Source organism: Gavia stellata, chromosome 16 (genome assembly GCF_030936135.1).
Source record: "Gavia stellata isolate bGavSte3 chromosome 16, bGavSte3.hap2, whole genome shotgun sequence".
Taxonomy (NCBI): Eukaryota; Metazoa; Chordata; class Aves; order Gaviiformes; family Gaviidae; genus Gavia; species Gavia stellata.
Genome location: NC_082609.1, coordinates 19,697,883 through 19,723,187, shown reverse-complemented (window position 1 = coordinate 19,723,187; position 25,305 = coordinate 19,697,883). Strand labels below are relative to the sequence as shown.

Sequence of the window (25,305 nt, the reverse complement as noted above, 5' to 3'; positions counted from 1 at the left end):
TGCCAGCTGAAAAAGGCTAGTTATGGCAAGGGATCGAATAACTGCTCTATGTGAGCTACAGCTTTTATAATTAACTCTACAGATTGATTTCTGTAGAAATCATTCTTTAACCAGGAGCTCCCGACTCCCAGAACGGCTACTACTCAGCTAAGCTATTTAAGAGGTTACCTGGGGACTTACTAAGTGCATTAAATTCCAGTTTCATCCTTTCAACCACAGCAATACCTTGAATTAAATTTCATACATCATATTTCTGTGTGATATTGATACATTCACTTGAGTTTCAGAGACTACTGTAAATACTGATTGACTTGACTCATTCCAAATCCAACATCTTCCTGGAAAAATACCATCTAAGCAAAAAAAGAAAAAAAAAAAAAAAGGCAGATAATGTTCGATTAAATCTGTATTTTATGTCTAATTCACACGTTTGTTCAGCACAGCCGCCTAAAAAGATTCAAGAAGCAGCTGTGAATCTCACCAGGAATAAACTGCAAAATAAACAGGTAATTGTCTAAAAAAGGAAACAAAACCCCACTATGCTGTTCTTTATATCAAGAAGCATTTAGAGATTACATAGAATAATCAAAGTTTGGGGACCGTTCAGTAACACAGTTGAGGAGGATGATAGTGTGCTGCGTCGCTTAGAGTGGCATAAGACAAACTTCTGTGTTGTTAGGAGAAAAGAGAGATGCCATTTGTAAAACAGTTTAGACAAGTGCCCCAATTATCTCTCAGGATTCACAACATGTTTAAATACTCTTAGAGCACTGAAGAATCATCCAGAGACCATGTAATGTAATATAAAAGCACTCTCTGCAGCGCTATGAACATCCATAGTGTCATTTACTAATCTCTTGGTGACGACCCTGAAATTAAGGCAAGACTGCGCAGCGGAGCATCTGAACTGCAGGCTTGGAAGTTCAGCTATGTGACCTTTGTAAAGCCAAAATCCATCAGTTATAGCTCTTATCCATTTATAGATAATCAAAGCTTCCAACGCCTGTTAAATGTATTATCCATAATCCCTGAAGTTAAAGGTTAACAACTGCACTTCAGAAGGTGTGACTACAGTTTGGTGACTATTGACTATAGTTTGTTAGTTATTTCATGTTGACTATCATGGTGTTTATTTTATAAAGGAGTAGATTTATTAAAATAGGCAGTTGCTGGAAAAGCAAAGACAGAAGAGTTTGAAATATACACAATTTCAGCAATGGGGAGGGGAAAAACACACCCACAGACTTGGAAAAGTACCAGAAACGTTTAGATTCAAAGAAAACCTAACTTTAAGATGATTATTTTCAAAAGCATCCACATTTGTTTGGAACAACATGCATTAGACACCCATATTCTTGGAGATAACTAAAAAAAAAAGACATCCAGCCTAGCTGGTTACTTTAGGAAAGAGCAAGCCCTTATACCAGATAAATTGTATTTTTAAAAGCTTTTTCTTCCACATGCTTTGTTCCAACTGTAAAAATTGACCTTTGGTGCTAAGAAGCCATAAACACCACTTGCCCCAGATGGCAAAGAACTGCACAGCCAACACAGCTGATGCACCGGCCGCAGGGTCTGATGCAGGGGTGGGAACCACAGAAGTTCACCCCAAGATGACAAACGGCCTCCTAGATAGTATTTAATGGTTTATGTTCAGGTGCCTATCTTCACCTATTTAATAGCACTGTTACTTAAAAGTATTAGAAGAGGTAAAATAGTCCTGCTCTTCACTCTCTCTTCACCTATTCCCTCAAAATTCCCCTCCTGCTGAGGTGGGTACAGGTGAACATCTCTCTCTTCCTTTCAATTGGTTTTAAAAGGACCAATATATGGGAAAACCTGAACAAATTCCAAATAACCCCAAGACAACACATCTTATTTTCATAAAATGCCATATGACCAGTTTTTTTGAGTACATATTTTCCACTAGCTCCTCGTCACCAACAACAGCTTATTTGTATATTTTAGATCTGAATTTCCTGTTGCTTCAAAAAAAATGTAAATTCCAGTAATTGACAGTGCACTGCAGTCTTCAGGGGTTCATCCAAGTATCTAGTTGTTGACATTTAAAACATCAGGGCTGTCAAAATGGAAGAGGATAGTCTAGTGCTTATATAAAGGGAAGGGATGCCATTCAGAGGGACCTTGACAGGCCTGAGGAGCAGGCCCATGTGAACCTCATGAGTGGGCACGGTGGTGTTGGTTGATGGTTGGACTTGATGATCTTACAGGTCTTTTCCAACCTTAGTGATTCTGTGATTCTGTGATAAACTTAATTTCCTTGTTTCCATTAAAAAGTTATTAATTAATAAGGTATTCTCAGCCAGGTTCAGAATCTTCACGCATAGCCAACTTCCTCTGATCCTACTCTATTGAGAAGATTTTTTTAGCATATTTATATTCTATTCAGGCAAAAATTAATACATCTATAATTCATCTTACAGCATGCAGTGGTAGTGTCTTCATAAGACATCTTCCTGCAACATGAACGTGCACAGTAAACCACTGAAGCTTCACCAGTTTACTGTCCTGCAGGTTACTAGAATACCTTGGCCAAATGAAATTAGAGCTATGTGAGAAAGACCCACTCGTATCACTAACTACTTTGTCATGTATTTTAACGTTTCTAAGTCTTAAGGCCTATGCTGCATTTCATTCTCTACATATATTAAGGAAAAAGTCAAGTTCTGCAGCAGGTCCATAGACAGCCACTAAGAGGCCAGAACATGTACTGAGCAGGACCAGTTGCCCAACTTATTAGGGTACGTCTTACGTTCTTACGCTCTTCATTACCTGGGGACACAGGGCTTCAAGCTGGCTGGCTGACATGCGAACCAACTTCACACCTTCTTCGTTGTTTGAGATGGAACAGGCCAAGTTGGCAACCTGCGTCAGAGGTGGAAGAAAACAAAACACAACTGTTAGAATTGGGTTTTATTTCCCTCTGTAGGAAACTTTTTACCCATCCCCAACAGAGGCCAGTAACCCATCATGAAATACAGAGTGTCCACATTTGTTCAGTTCTAACCAATTTTGAAACCACTAGTGACATCTGTTCCTTCTCTAGCCGTAAAATCATAACACATCAGATCGGAAAACCATAGTCATTCCAATAGGACAGACAGATCATTGTTACCACTGATTCAGTTAAGTTTCCTCCAGTAAAAGGTACAAGAGCAGCACTGGCAGCACTTGAAGTTACAGATAAAAAGCCTATTCCCACTCAAGTGAGACAGCAGCAATCACACAATTAAAAATCCAATCCAGATCCCATGCATCCGAGGATTAAGTCTTCCGTAAGCATAGGCATGCTGCTTTTTTCTTGAAACGTTTCTGCATCCTACTGCGTGTCAACCCAAAAGAACTTGGAGGCTCTTCAAGCAATTCACCTATGCAAGCGGTGCAGTGGTGTTGCAAAGCTCAAAACGTTTTGCTGGTGTTGCACAGAGCGCACCTCTGCGACAGGACACAGATGTTTAAATGCACTGGCTTAAACTACTTAATATACCTCTTACCTAGTCAAAGACTGCAGTACCAGGCAGGTGTTCCTGCAGTCCCCCATTTATACCACGACTCATCGAATAAAACCATCTGCTGGTACAGGTGATCTTGATGCATCCACAATTCTCCAAAATTTGAATAGCATCTCGTGATGCTAAAAACTTTACTCCCAAACCTTGACCTGCTGCAGCATCCTTAACTAGGTCATCTTGAAACAGAGGACCTTTTGCAAACACCTGCCTTTTAAGAGCACACAGGAAGGGGACAGCACAGAATTTTTTGGTAATTGAAGATATTCCTCATATCGGAGCTACTCTCAGGGGAAGGAAGTCTGAAGTAAGTTACATTTCTTAGTTGACAGGTGAATGACAAGCATGTTATTCTGAGCCATTTGAAGACAGAAAGCTGTAAAAATAGCACGAGGTGAACACAGTACTGTCCTTTCAGAGACAGAGCAACCTGCAAAACCCCTCAGTAAGTGTGCTGTAAGAGCACCATCACAAGCCAGCAGATCAGTAACACCAGTGATTCAGATTTCTCCATATACTTTTCCCTACAAGCTGGGGAAATTCCATTCTCCCTTTAATTAAACTACCCTGTGCATCCATACACAAGTCATTTTGAAGTAGTATCTGCAGCTGTATCACATGCTTTTCCCCCTCCCCAAGCCATTCCCTTACGACAGATGTTCCCACACAGAATACATTACTGTCCCACAAACCGTTAACCACATGCCAATATACATGAATGGTGTTTTTCATCAATCCCATCATTAATTTTGGGACCAAAAAGCAAGTTCCCATCGCAAAGCGCACAGCCTCTTCCTCCCTCCAGTTCCAACTCAAGTTACAAAGGATAAAAAACAGTGCGCTGTCAAGAAGAGAGGTATGTTTCCAACACTGAACGACCAAGTAAACAGATGCGACAGCACATATTGGGATGAAAACAAACTGAAGTTGAGAGAAAGACTAGGCAGCATCAATAAGACATAGAAAACTCTGCCAGCTTTCAGGAATGTTACTGTTCTACTTCTCAACTTTCTTTTCCACTAGTCTTTGTGGACAAGACTTACATATTAAGAGGTGGAGTTGCAGTAAGACTTCAGTTCATTGCAAGGTCGTGCAGCTTGCACCCAGCTTAGCCAAGGCTCCTTTCTCCCTGCTTTCTCTTACCACATTTCCTAGTCTCCAGCATGGTTCCTTTCTGCGTGGCACTACCACCAAACAGCTGTACTCTAGATAACACCCTATCAGAAAGAGATTTTATTTTGAACATAGGTTTTTTTCCTGTAGATTTGCCATGTCTTAAATCCCTAATTCACAGCAAGCCATAGTATATTATGCTTTTGTTTAGAGGCTCAAAAAAATCAAAAGACAGTAAGATGCCATGATTTAAAAGTCAAATAAAGATTTTGCTGTTGTTTTAAACACAGGTCATATATTTGAGAAACACCAGTTTGCCAATATTTTTTATGGTCCATATTTTCACGTCGTTTCTGCCTCTGTGGCAGCAGTTACAATCTCTAGGAGCGAGAAGAACACAAAGCTCTATTGAGTAGGGGCTGAATAAAAGCGACATTGAAGCACTACAAAATCAGCCTCTCCGATATCTGGAGATGTTGTGCTCTCTCTCAAGCCAAGTGTGATGAATCAAGCACACAGAAACCCCACTCTGTCTGAATACAGAGAGGCAAAGAAGTTTATAATTGAGTGTCCCCGCCATGGTACGATGAAATTTTGCTTTTTTGCACAGTCATTTTTGAACAGGCATTTTTCTTCTGAATACCTCACTGATGGCAATTCTTCTTTAGAAATTGCCCGACTGGGACTGCCAACCTTTATGAAAGAAGCGTGTGTGCTTCCCTGACTGAGGGTCTTTGGCAGTTTAAGACAATCCAACTGTTGGCTGCCACATCCCATCCTACTGCCGTTGTCTCCAAATCTCAACACTTCATTTCAGCATGCTCATCCAAAAGGAAGCTATTCCCTTTGGCGGATTAGTTTCTCTGCCAGATTAGCACACAAACTTCCTGGCAAACTATTTGCCGAACATCAGAGAGAAGCAGGGATGTGGCAGCAGCGGAGATGACTTTAGAGCGCTGCAGGACATGGCCCTAAATTCACAGCAATCCAACATTTACTGCACCCGTGGCAAGACTCTGTCAAACTACTGGAAAACACTCACAAACCTCTTAAAATTTGAAAATTAAGAGGAGCTATGTCAACTAATTAATCAAGTTGTAAATGACATTACAATGAGGTATTTCAAATTGTCATTAATTATCAGGTGCTCTATAGCATGAATTCTAAAGTTGCATGTATCAGCTGAGGCGGATGGTTGTGTGATTAAGAGATTTAATTTTAAAAGTATCTGAAAGAACCCATCATCAACACCTCCTGTGCGATATTTGACAAATAACTTCACACTCCCCGTCTGTAGAGAGGATAGGGTACTGCTGGCCAGTTATTTGATAGGTATACATATTACATAAGATCTTGCAGCCAAGATGAAGATCACCTACGGCCAAATTTCTTTTAAAGCATGCAGAGCACTTGGAAATCATACGTTTCTAAAACTTTTAAATAAAATAGAGCACCTCAAGCAAACAACAATTCCCCTTAAATCAAATGTAAATGACATAGTTTCTCCGTGTCTCCAACAACGTAGCTGACTGACATAGTAAGTGGTCAGACTTGATTTAGAAAGAGCACTTGTGCTTGAGAGCAAAATAGCAATTGAATTCCTGCTGCATTTGTTCATTCTTACCATTCAATATCACCAAGCCCCTTTACATAAGCACTACTGGCACAGGCATCAAAGGAGACCAAATATCGCAAATAATGTAATCAGCCATAACGAGCAATCTCTTGGAAAAAGTTAAAAATACACAGGGAATGAAGACAGACTAGAGAAATTAGACTGATGCAGTTCAGAGATACCTCTTGCAGCACTCACCAATTTAAAAGCATCTTTCTGATGCAGTATCAAGGCTCTCATCATTTATAGAGTATACAACCATCTCCCAGAGACGTCTTCCTGTATCCCAAAAGGGACGGACAGACCCAAAGCAGCTGCTGACGTTTAGATGAAGGAGCTTAAATTTACCCCCCGGGACAAATGCACCGAGCATTAGCGAGAAGTGCACAGACACAGCCATTTCTACAAACTGACTAACAAACTGATGCCAAGTAAAACTCAAAGCTAGACGAACTGATCTGGGAAGTGGGTTTCACGCACTGATCAGTTTTGGAAACTCAAATCTGATTTGTATTAACGATGGCATCGGAGTACTGCAAGATGAGATGATGCCTTTGGACAAGGCATTACTTAACGGGTTCCTTCTAGATGGAGGCACTATCTCAGTGCAAAGGGTCAATCGGGACTACATTATTAGCAGGAAGGTATAATTCTAATATAAAAAAATGCTGTACCATCTGTCACAGAGTGATTCCATCTCAAATTCTAGTTATTTTGATTCGTCAGAATTTACTAATTTTAAATCAGGAAAAATCTTGACATTTCTAAAGCCTTTTTTTCCTCCATTAGTGACAATTTGTCAGCCTATGTTTGTGTTGTCAGCTGTTGTAGACAACTGCCTGCCCCGACAATAGGCAGTTTTTACCTTTTTCAACTGAAATGCATTTTTGATTTTTTTTTTTTAACTTGAAGTTTGTTCAGATAATGACTAAGGAGCTGCGTCTTCCAGCAATTCAAAGACTACAGCAGCCTCAACTACACAAGCCTGGGGTCGTCACAAAGCTTCTTAAATTACGCTGTTGAAAATAATCGAGAAATATTGCTACAGCTTTGTACTTGTTAAACTTTCTCTTTGCACTGACAACCTAGCTTAGGTAGAGGGGGTACTTTAGTTGGAACTGTTTATTAAAGGATTGACAAATTGCTTTTTCAATAAGAGACAAAAAAATGCAGGAGAAAAAAGGAATTATAATCTCTAATACATTACATCTTCTTTTTCAAGGATTTTAAAGGCTGACACTGAAAGTTTGTATAAAGTCTTTGCTTCCTGCACCTAGACTGATTTCAGAGAAGCAGCACCAAGTTTTTCCTACCCGTTTACAGATCATGTTTTTAGGACAGCTTCTTCAGAACGTCAAATACACAAAGCCCTCCTAAACGGGTGCTGGATGCAACCATCCAGCAGTGGGGTAATCCAAAGAAGGCTCTGTAATGTGTTTTTTATTGCATAATTTAAAACTGTCAGAGCTGTCTCTGCCACACAGCATTGTTATAAATAAGGATTAGATATCGCTATGCAGGAGACAAACGTACACTAATTGAATTCTAAGAGTCTGACTACTCTCATTTGCAACTGCAGTTGTAAAAATAGCATTGCAGAAATAAGAGCTTTCAGACAGTCTTCCTATTGAAAAACTCAACTTTTTGGTATCCTCTGACAACTGATGCTCACAAACCCCTACGCAAAAATAACAAACACATACTCCTTTATCCACAGAAAATTTGGGAATTTAAACAGCATGGAACAAAGCTTTTCAAAGGTCTTCCTGGCATTTTAATTTCTGATTAAACGTCAAAATTTCAGCTTCTTGTTCTATTTTTTTATTTTATAATTTCTCTGGGAATGCAAATTACCACTTTTAAGCAGCTTAAAATTGCCCATTTTAAATAAAAAATGGACAGGCAGCCAATTCAGCATTTTCCTCTTGAGGACCTGCTATAGGAAAGCGTATCTGATATTCTCACAAAATTCAATAACAGCACATCTAATTTCTTCCTCCCCCATATTAAGAAAACAGTCCAGATTCACTTCATAATGGTCAAAGCCCACAAAATTAATTTATCTGCAGAACAACTGTTCTGGCAAGACTAAGTGGCAACTGATGACTCTCAGAAGAGATGTGTCAATTATGTAATTTCCATCCCTCTTAAAAAAAGGCTTTCATTATTCAATAGGTCCATACATTTATTAATTCACGCATACACTACAATATTCAAGACAAATGTGAGCATTCTAACGTCCAGTCCTAACAGGTACTGCATGAGGGAGAAGTCTGCATTACAGCTGTAATCCTATAAACTCACTAGTTTTGCAGAGGCATAGGCAATTATGAATTACGCAAAATAATTTCACTTTTTTAATGCATGTAGGGACGGCAGGAGGACTTTGCTTCAAGTCCATAGGGACTCTGGAGCAAATTACCGGGAGTCATGCTGTCAACTACTCTGTGATTTTATACGACTTAAGTAGTTGCAAGTGGCTGCAGCTCCGCAGAAGGTACCTTGCAAGAGCTTGTTGTGGGCAACAGAATCCCAATGTGTTAACTTAGAATAGTAAGTCTTGAAATAAAACAAGCCGCACACAGAATAACTCCAGACGTAAAGCACTGAGGGGAAGCATGGACTGAAACGGAGACAACTGCTATTTCCAGAGCTCTGCAACCTCATGCAGAAGATGAGAGCAATTTTAATTTCAAGTCTGGTCATAAACACATGGAGGGGAAATTGCAGCTAGATGGAACAAAACTAGCAAGCCAAATGTTTTCACTTTTGATTCAAAAGTTTTAGACAATGAGAAATGGGAGTTTCAGGGTTTTTTTTTATTTCAACAGGCTGGCAACTGATGAAAGAGGAAGGGGATCAGAGACAATATATTGTGTACTTTCTGCTCTCTGTAATATTGAGTCAATTGCTTAATATTTTCATGGGTAACCACCTTTCTGTTGGGATCACATCTCAAAACTTGCACCTTGTAAGTTGTGCCTGTGTGTCTAAAAATCTAGTTAAAGAATACAGCTTTGCATTTGGCTCTCAACCTAAAGGAGCTGTCTCCAACCGCCTCTCCAGCTACCTGGTGCCATTCGAGGTATAGCTGTCCCAGGAAAGCTCTGCTCAACGCTGGTGAGCTCCTTCCATACCCGGAGGAAATGTCTTTCTCCGAGAGAGTGCAACCCCATGTGTTGTCAGGGTTTCATAAAGAAGGGAAATTTTTCACACAGTTGGGCAAACCCAGAGTTTGTGCATCATGGCAAACCGAACTAGGTTCCTTTTACTGAGCAGCAAGCGCAGAAGGGAGAGCACTTCTCTCGCTTGCCAACCGGAAAGTTTCTCATTCAAAGAGGGGGAAGAGGTGTTTGAAGGGAACTAATACATCTATAGCATAAAACATATCCACAGTAGTAAAGTGCTAGCAGTACAGGAATACCTTTATTTCCAGACTGGTAGATTGTCCTTTCTACAGGCTTGACAGAGAGCAGAACTGGTAAAGGAATACCAGTGTGCTACGTGGGCACCGTGCCCCTCGTAGATGCAGCTGTAGCAGCAGATGTAACTATTGGCACGGGAACTATTCCTTCCTCAGACAAACAAGCTAAAGCGATAAAATGTTGTTATAAGCACAAAACACATTAGTTACACAAGTCGATCTGAGCTACCATGACAGAAATCACACCGCTGGTATGTAATGCAGATCTGATCTTAAGCTAAAACTTTCAAAGTGAATCCTCACCTTAGATGCTTCTTAGCAACACAAATGGTTTTCTTAACATAATAAACGCATTTCTACTAGTGGTATTTGGACAGTACCTGAATAATTATCCTTATCCAAAAAAGCCTCTCTGTTTATCAAAGCAGAAATCATAATTCTTTGCGACCTCATTTTGCTTATCCCTGACAGCATGTTGCATTACGATCTTACTAAAGGCTTCCAACCTGGTGCCTATCATTAGCTGTTTAAACCAGTTTTTGGTGATTTGGACAACTGTTCATGCCAAGTTTAATGGTAATTATAAGTACATTATGCTCTTGAAGAAGGCGACAAAATAGTAAGAGGAATGAGCTCTACACAGACTTCAGGCAACTCCTTGATGACACTACGTGACTAATATTCCAATATTGCTAATGATTAAGATGACGAAAATCCAGACATGCATCGAGGCTTTTAGTTATATATCAAGAATTAAAACATTTATGCCACATCTATAAAAGCTGTACCTAAAAAGCTACTTAAAAATGCTATTGGAATTAAGACTTAAATATCTGGAAAATAAAATAGCCCAGGACTCTATTGCTTTCTACCTGCCTCTGAAGACATCATCTCAAAGGAAAAAGGAACAAAGTAAATACAAGGCTGTTTCTAGTGGTGTAAAAGGACACAGTTCATGGCACACATGTTTTCCAAACCCTAAACTCATTCACCACCAACTTCTACACCCTTCACATCTCCCCTGGCCCAAGTGTTTAAAGCCCAAGCCCCACACTCTCAACAATCATCCAACATAATGACTGCCCCTATGGAAAAGCTATGGCAGAAATGCCTTCCCTCCATGTAGCAGCAGCTAACCAGGGTGATTTTCAAACAGAAGAATGTCTCCGATCACACCGATCGCTGTCCAGATACGTGAGGGTTCAAATTCATCTTCAATCACTTCATCTCTCCCATCAGTTTCACTGTCAGATTACTGATTACCTTGCTTGTCCCATGTGTGCTTACAATGAAATCTGGATAGAAAGATTATCCTGAAGTCTCTTATTCCTCTTCCAACATGATTTTTAATCTCTACCAGCATTCTACAGACCCTTTCATACATAATTTGGTGTAGCATTAGAAGATTGGCCTCCAAAAAAACCTTACAGGAACAAAAGTTATCCAATTAAAAGGTCACTTGCCTTTACTTATGTATGATGTATTAAATTTGTATATCCAGTTTTGTTGGAAAATGGAAGAACTTTTTTTCTGCTGAGGCTTTCCTACTTTACTGATTATGAATGTAAGGAAAGCATGTTCTATGAGCAGAATTTAATTTATTTATGAATTAGTTGACTAATAAAGTGAACTTACAAGGAAAGTGCATCGTTTCTTGAAGAGTGTCAGACTTTAGAGGGCACATTAGAGTTATACTGGTCATTTACTGAAGACATTTGTTTTAAATTGCTGCCAAGGTTATCTGTAGACAAATTACAGAAAACGTGCTTGTTCCTTGGAAGAGACATTTTGCTCTCTATCTTAAAATGGGAAATTAGTCTCAAGTTGGACTAACCCTGCCTCTCTTCTCCAGACCATAGCGCAAGGACATTTCCCTTATAATACACAATTACCTTAAAAATCAAGTAAAAGACAACCTTGAGTTTGCAGATTTTTTTTTCCCCCTGTAAATAAGCTTACTGAACAGGAAAAATAGGTGGTCAGATACCACCCTAACGACTGATAATGACCCTAGTCTGTAAAATGCCGAGGTTTGAGAGATTAATATACCCAAAGATTCAGAAAAACATTCCAAGTCAACATTTGGGTGTCGAGTGCTATGCTTGTTTGGACTTTTCACCCAAGATACATCATCTCTGTCTTTCAGTACTGATACCTTTGATGGCAAGCATGAAGAAGGAATATTTAAAGAATGAGCAAAGCCAGTCTACTCCCACCTCCAAAGATGCTAGTTTTATAAATGTTGTATAAACTTTGGAAATCAGGTGGCTAATAGACACAAAGGATAATCTTGTGAGACCGGATTTATTTCTAGATCTGCTGGATACTTTCATTCCATGCTTCATTTTTAATAAACGTATAAGATGCACGAACACTAAGCGCACACATACCTTTATCACAAAGGTAACTAGCTACGCCCGGGTAAGCTGTATCTCACAAACAGAGGATAGGCAAGCCTCAGTTTTTCACAACCTTTGCTGTGTCTGAAGTCCAAAAGCTAGCTATTATTTTAAACCCAAGCTATGTTTTACCCACTTCAGATTTTTTAAAAGGCTTTCACATGTGGAAAAACCTGCAGCTGTCAGACTCTGAAGAATATATATGCTGCAAGTACGGGCAGATCAGGATAAATTGCAGTAAAAATGTTGCAAGTGTGCAAGGCTTCGGGCTTTTGGAGAGTGGTGTTTTTAGACTGAGGTCTGAAGAATTAGTCTAGGACATCGGGCCAGACAGTGAGGGCAACAGAAGGGGAAAATGTCAGCGCGAGAGGCTACGGATAGCTTATGGAGTTGCAAGTGCCCAAATGTGATTCTTTCCAAGCAAATAAATTTGCAGTCTGCATCTGTTCATGGGTTTTCACTGAAGATGAGAAAATCATCTCTCCATATGCAAGATACAACCCAGTGCATTAAAAAAAGGCACAAAGCAGTCTTTTCAGATAAATTAAAGCAACTGGAAAAAACCTGATGCTTATGAAATATCATTGAAAGCTTTCGCCTCCCTGGTCTTACCAAAGTTTCTCTGAGAAAGCAACTTAAAAATAAAACTTGAGAAAAACATTTGACACAGGGGTACTGGGTTCCAGAATAAGATAAAATTATTCGCTGCTTTTAAGGAATTACACACTCTCCCTTCCCAAAATATTCTTCAGCAAGCGAACAGCTACTGGAAGATTTCAACCTGGACTCTGTCCTCATCTACCTTTTAACTACCAACTTCTTAAGGTCTGAAAAACTTTTCCATTGAAACTACACAGTATAAAACAGTGACAAATTGACAACCTAATTTTTATTTTTCTAAAGCATTCAATAATGTAGCAAAAGTTTCTTCTTAACATTTATGGCTTTTTCACCTTTCAGAGAATAGCCAGAAGCATCACTGCAGTGACTCCAGGGAGCGGTACAAAGGCGACTTGTGCACCAGCACACTTCAAAGACTGGGCCGAACAAAAAGTCAGCGTGGTGCTAAGTGACATCATTAAAAATGAGAACCGAGTTGCAGGACAGCCTAGTTTCTTCTAGGGAGGAACCCTAAATTGAAGGATGCCAATGCCAAGCTGTCTTTCCTCAAGAGCAAAGTTACAGGTTGGAGAGCCGATGCTGCTTTACCCAGCACGGTAAAAACCATTGGAACGCAAGTAAGTACTTTACAATCTGTAAATTAGGAAGACTTTCATGGTTCACAAGTGAATTCAACTTTTTCTTACCCTGGTTCCTGAAATGCTGTTTCTTCTGTTATTCTTGTGTGCTGCATTTAAATTGGCTTCTCAATTCCTGAATTAAACTCCTTTAACAAAATCCAGGCAGAGTGCTAGCTAGTTAATGGACTGTTAGTACAGAGCAATTTTGAAAGCTACCTTTGAAACCTATTATTCAACTGAGACAAGTCTCATTTCACTATTTTACTGTTACTCAGTTTTCAAAAGGCAGGATAAGGGGCTTAGTATTTTACTACGTGAGAAACAAGTTAGATGGAAGCCCTTTGGGACACGGCTTTGGTATGGCTTTTCTAGAAGATACAGACCCAGCAGGCAAATCAGATTTTTGTGGTTATTGCACCTTTTTGGTCAAATTTGGCCTCCTGGATTTTAGGAACCACAAAGCAGACAGTGCTCTGCTGCCAAGAAGGGAACGTTTCAAAATAAAATTACCCAAATCATGTGCTTGCATCTCTTTTCCACTGCTTGGAGGGCCCGTAAACCCCTCTGCACTGCAGGAGCAAGAACTCCCCATGCTAACCCAGGACAGAACAAGCACTGCCGCTCCTCCCATCTAGCCAATACCTGCAATGGTTTAGTGTCAAAAAAATATATATATATATATCCCAGTCCCCTCTAGTGGTTGGTTCACCAGGAGAGCAGCACTGTCTCCTCCTGGTCACAGGACAAAGGGGTACTAAATCCAAGGTGTAAAACTTCTCACTAATTCAGATGGCGATCTGTCGAGTTACCTAGTGCGCAGCAAGTCGCTTATGTAGGTCTCTTCCCATCGCTTAGCATTAAAGGAAAGGACACGTTCTCTTCTACATCTAAAACAGAGGAGCCTGTCAATCACAGTGTGATACACAACACAGCTCCATTCTGCGCTGCAGCTGTTTTGTCACATTTCATGTCTTGAGTCACTCAGCAGCATTTCTGCGGGTAGTTACAATAAACTCCCCAGCACACTTATCTTCCACTGAAAACAGGTGGAAGCAATCACTTCTCATCTCACCAAGTGGAACATCTTCTGTTCTGCTCTTACACAAGCTTTTATTATTTCTCCGGATACCTGCAGTCGAGTTCTCTGCCCAAGAGCAGAATCATATGGGAACTTGCAAACATCCTTCTCCATTCTGGCAGAGACACACCGAGACACCGTAAGTGCAACCCCCCCGACCTGTCTTCCTTCACAGTAAATTTGACATCGCATATGACTCCGCAGTGGCTCTCTATCCCCTCAAGACAAGGGCTCTGCAGGAGTACTATTCCCCTTCTGTCGAAGCTAAGCGTATATATTAATCTATCTACATTCATGGAAGAGGTTTATAAGCCATCTAGATCATGCTACTCTATAGCTACAGTTACATTTTAGACAGCAAAAGCAATAAGCAAGCCTTCAAAAAGTTGTTGCAGCAGCATATCATTTTAGCAGAACCTTTTGATGCCAGTCAGAAATATTGTTTAATGCATACTTTCAAGGGAATAGTCTTTCTTGAAAGACAGACCATTTGGCTGAATAGAGATTCTGTAAAACTCATTTGCAGCTTGGCATTTTGCACAAAGTAAGGTCAGTAAAAACCGCTCTTACATGCCAGTGAGGACAGTCACCCATTGCTTTTCAGACAGCACACGTATTCTGAAGGAGCAGGGAGTAAGGGCTCACCTAGCAAGGGCAGGAGAGAAGCTCGCAGACGGAGCAGCGCGATTACTCCTTTGTAATTATGCCCATAAACTCCGCGCGTGGACACCACGCATCCACTGAAGAGGTGGCAGAACTGTGGCAGAATAGGCACTGCTATCGTTAGGCCAGTCAATTTCTCCTGTAATCAAGCCCTAAAAAATAATTTTCTAGATAAACTAGGCTTGCAACACAAAGAAGGGAGGCTTTAGACAAAACCCACTTCAAAGTGTTCCCACCACTGCACACGGCATGGCCGTACCCTGCTGCCAAGGCAGGGCACAGCAGCACTGTCTTCCGCCTGCTGTTTTGTCAAACAATGTTAGGTACTTAAAATTTAGAATGAAATAACTTTGAAACTGTATGAAGATGGCATTTACACTGAAACGCAGCAGGCCAAAAGTAAAGAACGGATACCTTCGAAGAATTAAAGATTTTCATTGCCTAGGCAGCAACTCTGAAGAGCTGGACTAACTTGACGCACCCCAGACTATGGGGCAGTTGCTCACCGCACTCAGAGCCCCTAAGGCTTTAAAAAAAGTGAGAAAAATATATTGAGCAAGAGTCAGAAACTGCTTTTACTGATGTTTTATTCTTGAGTAATTTAAATCTGTCAAGTTGTGTGAAAGTATTCCCAACGAGCCTAGGAGACACATGGACTCAATTATCAAACACAGGGATACTAAGGGAATAAAAATACGTTAACCAGTATCTGACTGTTCCCAGGCCACCGCTGAGCTTGAGCACATGAGCCAGCTGATGCCTCAAAGCATACTGAAGTGCACAGGAGGAGCTTTTGAAGTTTATTCCCAGTGGCATGTTTCTTCAACAATACCTACAGATGTTTGTTCCTTGCCATTTAGCATCAACAGGCACAAAACTCTCATGTGAAAACAATGGCAAGAGGATGAGGTTACGGAGCTGTATCCATGAATAGAGGGTACGAACTTCTGTTGCTCTTTGTAAACGCACTACCAGTTGGAAAACTATTACTTTAATAGCAGACTAATGACCTTTAATGCATTTCAGTTAAGACAGGTCGGTCCCATTGAAGTTGATCTTCCCACAGATTACCTTTAGTCTTCAGTAACATCAGTTTGAGAGCCTTTGGGTTTTTATTAGAAAAAAGGTGGTAGGGATAAGTTTTGTTGTTATTGCAATTTTTTTGTTTGTCCTTTGTTTGCTCTTTACACACGCACAAGCAAATTTTCATTCTAAAAGTCTTCACATAAAAGACCTGTTTACATTCACTGTTTTTTTACCGAAAAAAAACCCCCCTCCAGGCTTCAAGCAATGGGTCAAATTGTACAGCAGGACAGTCATGCCATAGTGGCCCTTACTCTGTATCACCATCTCCAATTAACACATCAACTAAAGGTAACAGCATAATATACTTACATTGTATAATATTTGAAACTACACGGGCTATGTAAGAATAGCTGCTGCTTTTTGATAAGCTTACATTTTTAATTATTTGAATATTAAACTGTATTTAAATTCATTAAAATAAAATTTTAAAAGCAAATTTATTACAGAATTTGCTATTTGTTTCCACAGAATTGAAAAATGTGTTTTGCCTAGCCTTGCCTTAAGTTAACTAGTGATAATTTAATTTTAATTTGTACCATCTTACCTCAATCAATTTGTTGGCATGCTCACGGAAAACCTGGGCATATTCTTTAACTTCTTTTTCGTTCCCATTCTTGGCAGCTTCAATCAATACCAAAAGTGGAACATTTGTTTCCAGAAACGAGTCTGATACATGGTCCATAACAGCTTTGCGGAGCTAAAATAAAAATAAAAGAAAGAGTTATTTTTCCGTAGTGTTCCACTGCTGTTTTCCTTTTACTGTATTAATACGTAAAGCTTAAAGTTCTTTTGTCATTGATCCTTTTTCCTTTGTGTGACCGAGGCACTAAGTCTTGTCTATACACTTTTTGCTTCAGTTTAAATGAAATCTCCTTAAAAATAAAATGGATTAGTTATACAAGTGCAAGTTTGCCACAAATAAGTGGCAAATAAGCCCCAGTTTGACCACAAATATTGATTTAGCAGCTCATGTTGGTTTTGTATGAGTAAACTTGCCGCTTTCCCTCAGCTGATTAAACAACATGCTGATTTAACTTTTTTATTTTTCTACTAGAATAAAAACGTTTTTCAACAAACTTGATCCATATTCACATTTATTTGAAAAGGGGAATACATTGCTTTAAAAACCAAACAGACAAAAGATTGTTGGTACATAAAAACAGTCCTCAAAGAAAATAGGCTCTCTGAGATGAATACCATCAGAGTTATAAAACATACCTGATTATATTCAAAATCCATAAAACGGGAGTTCGTTGTTTCGGGTTTTTTTTAAAATCTCTCTTGCCACGAGGATGATGAAGAATCCAACACCTTTATTACACAGTTAACAGGGGATTACACTTCCACCCCATGCTTCCCTGTGAACCAGGCACTGGAAGCTTCTAGCTTTTAATTCACTAAATGCAAGCAGGCAAGCCCACTGCCCACTAGAAACAATTCAACAGATAACATTTTTCCAAGAGGGCAAACACGCAGAAACGCACTCATTTGTCGCAATAACTATCAACTTAATATATAAATTACCTGTCTACGCAAGTCTCTGGTCTTTTTGGTCATTTTATCAATCGCAGAGTTCAGTGCATCGCTTCTTTCTTTGCGTCCAGCCTGAAAAACAAGAGACAAAGAAGTAAACAGGTATTCAGGATCTCAAAGTAAAAGCAGTATTATTAATTTCAAGTACACTGTCAGCTTCTTCCTTTTTTTTTTTCCTTCAAGTGATTAGGCAGGCTAAATTTAAAGTCTCCACCTCCCTGGTAAAACCCACTCTCTTCCTGGCTGGTTTGGGCAGTCCGGTAACATCTGACATCTTCAGATTTTACCTTTAACACTCTTCAGCTTTCTTTCAGAAGAAAAGGATGGTTTCATAAATCTAGACGCCTTTTTCCTCCTAATCAGCTGGAGACCATATTAAACCTCCGAGATTTAGATTTTTCTTTTCTGCCAGCTCTGCCAACCACCCCACGGCTGGCACTGCATCCAGCCCAGAACTGCCCTGCTTCAACCCCTCCGTCTTCCACAGCCTCAGCTGTCGAGATCGCCCAAGGCCACTGGATCACGCACAAATATTTCGCACGCTGCCTTCAACCTACGAGCACCGTGCAAGCAGTCCACAGGGCTGCGCATCCGATACAACAATGCTCCCTTACACACCTTCACAGCCGACTATCACAGAAGACTCCTCTTGAGCAGGCAGTAGAAAGCCAAAAAACCAATTATCTTAAAGGTAAAATCCTTACAAAACATTTGTCGGGGATGAAATCCAACGTTTCAAGAACGTACCCAGGCCCACCCACCGAGAGCTGGATTTTGCCAAGGTTTGGTACAGCAAGTTTCGCATTAGCCCTGTTGTTTAAGAAGGGGCAAGGGGCCAAGAAGCAGTGGCAGCTTCTCTCTTTTTAAGCAGACGCTGGGTCGAAAATATCCTGATTTGTATCAAATTGGGAGCGTTAGATAGAACAATGGTGGTGGTCCGGCTTTGCTGGGAGTTTTTTCCTGTATAATATAGCTTATATTAGAGTTTTGAAACACACTTTGTGCAACCACAATCCAATTTCTGAAGTTCTAAGCCACGATCAATATAATTATCCTGTTGAGAAGAAAAACCATTTAGCAGCACTAAAGTGAGGGTATGCCAGCTATCAGTTCTCCAGGTGACAGGCTGGTTTGAAATACCTGGATGGGCCGCCTTGAATCTAAAATGCGGACTCCATTCTACAGCAGAAATAAAAACTAAACAAAATCAAGGAGGGAAAAACTAGGATGTTGTAAAGTCATTATAGTTTAATGAATTATTGAAGATTTGTCACCTCCTTGATCAAGTAATTTGATTCTCATCACAAAAGGTAACTGAAAAGTGACTCAAATTAAAAACAGGAGCTCGTTCTGACTATGCCACAGCCTTCAGCAGACCTGACGCTGGCCCGTTCTTCACCCCACATTCAAAAAATCAAGGCTGAAGCCTCCAAATAAAGCAAAGATCGATGCTACTTATTTACTGAACAGCTAGCTTGTTGTTCCCATGTGTGGCAGACACGAAAACCAAAATGCAGTTAGGCTAGAAAGTCCCCGTTCAGCTTGCATTGAACACGATCGCTTTGCCCCAAGCCGCAGCTCCGAGCGTGCTGGTGGCGGTGGGTGCTGCCTGCACCCCGAGGCGGGCAGCGGGCGATTCACCCGAAAGTCTGAAACCTGCCAACTGGCACTGCACGAACTAAAAGCCTGCTCCGAGACATGAACCTGCAATTGCAGCTGCTCGTGTTTTCTGACGCTTTCACACCAGTTTACCTATTGCAACGTGACCATTTTACTGAACCCACGGCACTCCTCTGTACACATGTGAGGTTTTTTTCCAGTAACATCTTTAGATCTAAGATATATATTCATCAATTATGTAGAAAGCCAAACGTTCAGCTATTCCAAGAAGTGCCATTTTACTTCTCCCTGGGTGCCCCTACATTACCATTTTAACGCGAAGCAGGAGCACGCTTTTGAAGCGAGCCCGCCCATCGCTTCCACTTTGCTGTCCCTGGCTTCACAGCCCAGAACAGCCTCGGCGCACGAGGACCAGATGCCTTTCGGATGAGAGGGAAGGCAAGAGATGGCTTCCACTAATGGACATTCAGTTCATGAGACCAGACCACAGCAGTCCTATGTAAAATGCCCTGAAAAGCACGCAATGCATACATTAGAGCCTAAGCAGCACCGATCTCATGCTGTTGATCTGCTCCTATTAAGCCACACCACGTACTCGCACAGAAAGAGCTGAATAATCTAAACCCATTAGATTTTAGCAAGGCAGCTCCAGTTTATTTCCACCTTGTTGGCATTCAGAAATTTTAGTACAGGAGCTCGTCAAAAGTATTAACAGAATTTCCTTCTGAAGGTTGCAACATAAAAGGCCCTGCTAATTTAGCTGCAGTGATTTAATATTTAGCACATAAAGCTACTATGCCGGCTCCTTCGTGAGGGCTGGTGGAGCGGGGCAGAACGGGACAAACACGATGGATGTCCACACCTCTGTGGCTACAGAGACCCTGTTTGTCACTAATATCTTAAATCATCACAGCTGATTCTAACCAAGGTCCTGGCCCGCAGACAAGGATGTCAAGTTTTGCCCATCTGAAGTTTCTTGACCTTTTTTGCATAAAATGAAACATAAAACACTAACTGTGGGACTAATTACGCCCTGAAGTGGAGGCAGCTAGTGGGACAGCGGCCGCTGGAGCACGCAAAGAGCCATACAGCCTGCGGCTGCACGAACCCTCCAGGGCACGTAACAACAATGAAGATCATCCTCGACCACAACAGTCACTTTGTCCAGGCTCCCACCCGCCCAACCCCACAAATTTTACCTATCGGTTCCACACTACAGCTCAACAAGTCCTATATGAGCTAGTTTCTCTCTCTGTCTGAAGTAATAAATTGTGTTTTAAAGGTTCCAAGTGACAGTTTACCACCTCTGGGTAATATGTTCCAGCAACCGATTACCCTTACTATTAAAAAAAAAAAAAATAATAAAGTCAGTCCTTGTTTCTAGTCCAAACTTTCACTGAGGAGCCAACAAATGACCCGTCAGCACAACACATCCCAGCTATCAGCTTCTCTTAGGCACGGGATTAGAAGGACTCACAATAGTGAAACCTGAATATTCAGACTCCTAATAAGATTGTTAGATATTCAGCACAAAACTCTGCTGAGGGAATCACAAGCTCTGCAGTCGGTTGTACAGTAAGCAGCTAATAGATTCAGTAGATTTAACAGGGTCATGTTGACCGTGTCAGTCATTTTGCAATATGATACCACAGCTCTGTCCAGTATCATGGATAATAAATTTAGCCACAGTGCAAATATACTTTAAATTAAATCAGATCTTTATCAAAGAGGCTAGAATTGGTGTTAAAAATTGCTCGTTTCCCCCCCCACCCTCCGTAATCTCTGCTCTTCCACCGTCATCGCTACCCTGCTTGGAGAGCAATACAAGCAAGTCACTGTGGCATCCTCGCTGTTCCAGCTCACACGGCTATCCCCACTAGGGTTTGTTTTTAATCACTTAAAGCAAAGAAAGGGGATTTGTATACGGGGAGGCAAGTGGAATCATCATCTCTGTCACAAAGCATTCCCTTTGTAGGCCTGCCATCTGAATGAAAACAAACCAAAGAAAAGAAAAAAAAAGGGAACCAAATTTTTCCTACAGCTACTGGTGTTAAAATCTAACCCCAACTGATTTATGAAGGTAACAGAGCACGGTGGTGGCGGTGTACGAATGCTGTCTTAAAGCCACCAGGATCAGTAGTGCACGTATTACAGTGAGTTACTCAGAAAGCCATGTTTTTATAGCTAAATAGCAAAAACTTTCAGTGTTTATCTCAATGGTTCATGGTCAGTTTAAGTTAAGCTAAGACCACAGAGCTATCAAGAGAAATAGTGCCTCCTGCCCAGCCCCAGCCCTCACAGCACAGCCACCCCGGCAGAGCCCAGCATCCCACCTCCCCAAATCAGCACCCAGATGTGAGCCAGATGCGCCACTGCTGTGTGACCGAGAGCCACCACTGCCCTGCCTGCCGCCCAGCAGGCAATTATCTAAAAAAGATGGTTTGCAGAGAGGTTTCTGCTTCAGATAACTTGTGAATTGTCTTCTGAGCTGTTTGTACAACAGGCAGCATCGTGGTTAACGATGGTGATTTAATAAGTGAAAAATGAGCGTTTGGCATACCTTCCTCCAGGCAGGCAGTGGCAAAGGCAGTTGTACGTCAGGACGCCACTGCTGAGAGGTGCTTTATGGGGAGGCAGGAGATTTCAGTGCTCAGATTCAGTTTGTCACATGCTTCATTTTTGCCTTGACACCTAGCCTAATTACATGTCTACAAAGGATAACCATCCATAGCCCTCTATTACCATGATACAAGGGCTGCAAACAAATTCCAGATATAATAGTGTTGAGTCAAGGCCAGGAAGAGTAAGCAGCGAAGTATGACACACATGAATTTCAGCCGTGTTTTCATATCTGAGGTCTGATGGTTGAGGAAGCAGGACTATACACTGGTTTGTTGCAGGAAGGAGTCTCCCATGGCGAGCCCATAGCTCACCAAAGCCCGGGGGCTGCATGGCATCGTCTAGAATTCAGCAAGAACCTGAATCAGAATAAAGATGCCTGCGCTCCCCCTCCCGTGCAGCTCGCCCTGCCCACGGAGAGGGGAAGGCTTGCTCCTGCACTCATCCTCGTACAAAGAGGAATTAAAAGGTACAACCAGTGCCAGGTGCAGAGAGCTGCTGGACAGGGAGGTGACAGTCACCATGCTACGCCACAGCACACGCGTGTCCTTTGCTCCCAGGAAGACAATGACACCCGATCTATGGTGCCCTGTCCCATCCCTCCCACCGCCCTTGCCCGAAGGAGCCCTGCAGCTAGCCTGAAGAGCTGGACACGTCTGTTGATGACGCATCACCTTGGACATGCCTTTTCCTCGTGCGTCTGCTTCTCGAGGCTCGCGGCTAACCCAGCTCCACGGTGGTGCATCCGAGTGACAGTACGTGCACGGCAATGCTACAGCCACAGGTCTGTGCTCATCTCCTTCACCTCACGGGCTTACTGACACAGCACAAAGGCCATCTTCTAGTAAAAAAAAAGCAGCAAATACTCCCGTGATCCCCGACGCGCTTAACGTCCAGCAAAAAATAAAGCAATAATTTCTTCAGATGGAAGGGTGAGCTGTCTGTTCACATGGTGCCACACACGCGGCTGCAAATCCCGGGTGCCCCAGCCTCACCTGCAACTCCAGGGCTTGCCATCCTCCAAGCCCACAGCACAAGAAAGTCATGCAGCCCACATCCACATCAAGTAAAATTAGCTTATTTGTTGTTCTTAATACACTAGGAAGGCTTCCACAAGATGTCAGCCTAACTAAATGACAACGCTAGCCTCGGGGTGCAATTCTACTTCTCCAGCGCTTGCATTTAGCGGGAAAACCAGTTCTGCTGCCGCTCGAAGAGCGGGGTAAGGGACAAGCCCCCCGAAAGGGCTATTTGGTCCTAGCAAGCTTATTCCTGAGGCGGACGTGCCATTTTCCTTCTCCATATTGCACGTGATGATTTGGGCCACTACTTAGAGGCGCCCTTTCTGGCAGAAGTCCCCAGATGGCACTCCCACGTGGTTTTCCACAGCATGCAAGGGATCTTTCAGCCTCGGGAGAAATGCAACCGTGTGAGTTTTGCGGGTAGCTGGGGTTTATTCCCAGCCTATTACACCTCGACACCCCAGGCAGCTCCCAAGGAACAGCGTGAATATTACCGCAGAGTTCCAGACTTAAGAGAATCAGATGCGCATTTTTGGTAATATCTGTTATTTCACGACGAGTGCACAGAAGAACATGTTTCGCTAAGAAAAGCGCCCATAAAGTTTGTGTTAACAGTTTCCCAAACAGGAAACTTGCTGGCAAGGTGCTAAATAGCCCTTGTTTGGTTACGGGCCAAAAGAATGGAGAGCTTTATAAAGGAAGCAACTTACCGTGTTTGAACATTAACTCTTAACTCTGTGCCAAATTACACAATCTTAATGTGGGAGGAACCTACCAACCGATACTGATGCAAAAAGCAAAACGTTTCCAAAAGATACCTAAATTCAGCCTCCTGGTAATAGCGAAAAGAGGTAGCACAGGAGACGAGTAACAATTGACCTCACAGCCATTGGCTTTTTATTAATTACACCCTTTGGTACGCTGTTTTTAAATGCTATGTTATTGTATTTAAATGTTATTAAAATTCAAAGCAACACTTCAAATCAGGATTTTGCACCAGATGAGCTGCTATGGGAAGCGCAACCACAGGTACTTGCGTGCGGCAGTTCCATCAGACAGCTGGCAACTGACAGCCAAGGCTGGATTTCAGCTTCTGTACTTTTCGTTCAGCGAACATTAAATGTGAAGAAACTCTTTAAATAGGTTTATGTAATTTCTCTGCATGTATTTCTTTCACTCTAGAGCCAATGTGAAAATATTTACTGCGGGAGAGCAATTTAAGAAATTTATCTAGCATTTCCTAATTTGCTTTATCATTAAAGATAGTTACTTTCCTGATGGATTAGGGGTGGGGATTTTTTGGTTTTGCTTTGGTTTTTTGGGTGGGTTTGAGGTTTTCTTTTCGTTTGTTTTTAAAGATTTCACCTTCTCCACCCCTTTACTTTCCACTTAGCACTTCCCTTCAGTCTGCTCTGGACAGGACAGCCCACCATAGAAAGAAGTACCGCAGTCAGTATTACAATTATGCCACAGGACAGCAAAAGGAGAAGCAGGCAGAAAACAGCAAATCTTAGTTGAAATAAGTACCTCTAAGGAACCAAAGCTTAATAACAAAGGTAAACGGCCATTTTATTTTAAAATCTTCTTTTGATGCAATTCATCATCTTCCTCCATCAGCGTGGGAAGTTTGTTATTCTCAACTCATCCCACATCTTGAGGTCTTCAGTGATACCTCGCCACTACAGAGCAAACGTTTACAAGTGTCTTCCACTACATTATTGCTTTATATCTCAAGGTGAAAATAAAAAAGTTTATCCAAGTTGCTTGGAGCGGGAAGCTAACACCGCCCTGCCTCATCCGCATCGAGTCAAGGCCAGAGCAGCTGCTCCGAAGGTTCTCCTGCAGATGCACGCAAAAATCCTAAAACCCTAAAAAAAAAAAATTTAAATCAAGCCTGTTCATTTACCTTTCAGTACCAGCTGTCCCGGAGGAGAGATTGCTCCAGATTAAAGGGCACTGAACTTTTAAAGCAAGCAGCCATGACAGCACACTCGCCTCCTCCACGCTGTGCGTGCACGCTCCGGCCAGAGTCCGGCTCGGCTGTAACAGCACAGACAGCTTTGCAGGGTCACCGTTTCTGCAAATGCAAATTTCTGCAGCTCTAAAACACAGGGGATAACTGTTACGGACTTACCCCACAGCGAGATGCTAATGGAAGTCATGTCCCCCCTTTCACGGGGGGCTTATGACACCAGAATGTAATCGGTGACCGCAAGGAAGCCCTCAAACTGCTCTGAGCCCCGACGGTAAATGCCAACCCCATGACTTCTTCTCCTGCACTCCAATCCCGGGGAAAAAGCAAGTACAAAAGCCACCGTTCGGGGGGAAAAAATAGATTTTTCTAGTTTCATAACTGCACACT

General features: G+C 41.7%; 1 protein-coding gene across 1 annotated transcript in view; it reads right to left on the bottom strand.

The window, feature by feature from the left end:
- CTNNA1 (catenin alpha 1) overlaps positions 1–25,305 on the bottom strand; it is a 121,371-nt gene that overhangs the window by 31,118 nt on the left and 64,948 nt on the right. Inside the window, exons 8-10 of the mRNA XM_059825178.1 lie at positions 17,674–17,754; positions 16,694–16,846; positions 2,794–2,886 (exon numbers count right to left, since the gene is read on the bottom strand). Of these exons, the coding sequence (XP_059681161.1) occupies positions 2,794–2,886; positions 16,694–16,846; positions 17,674–17,754 (327 nt within the window). The remainder of the gene's footprint in view (positions 1–2,793; positions 2,887–16,693; positions 16,847–17,673; positions 17,755–25,305) is intronic.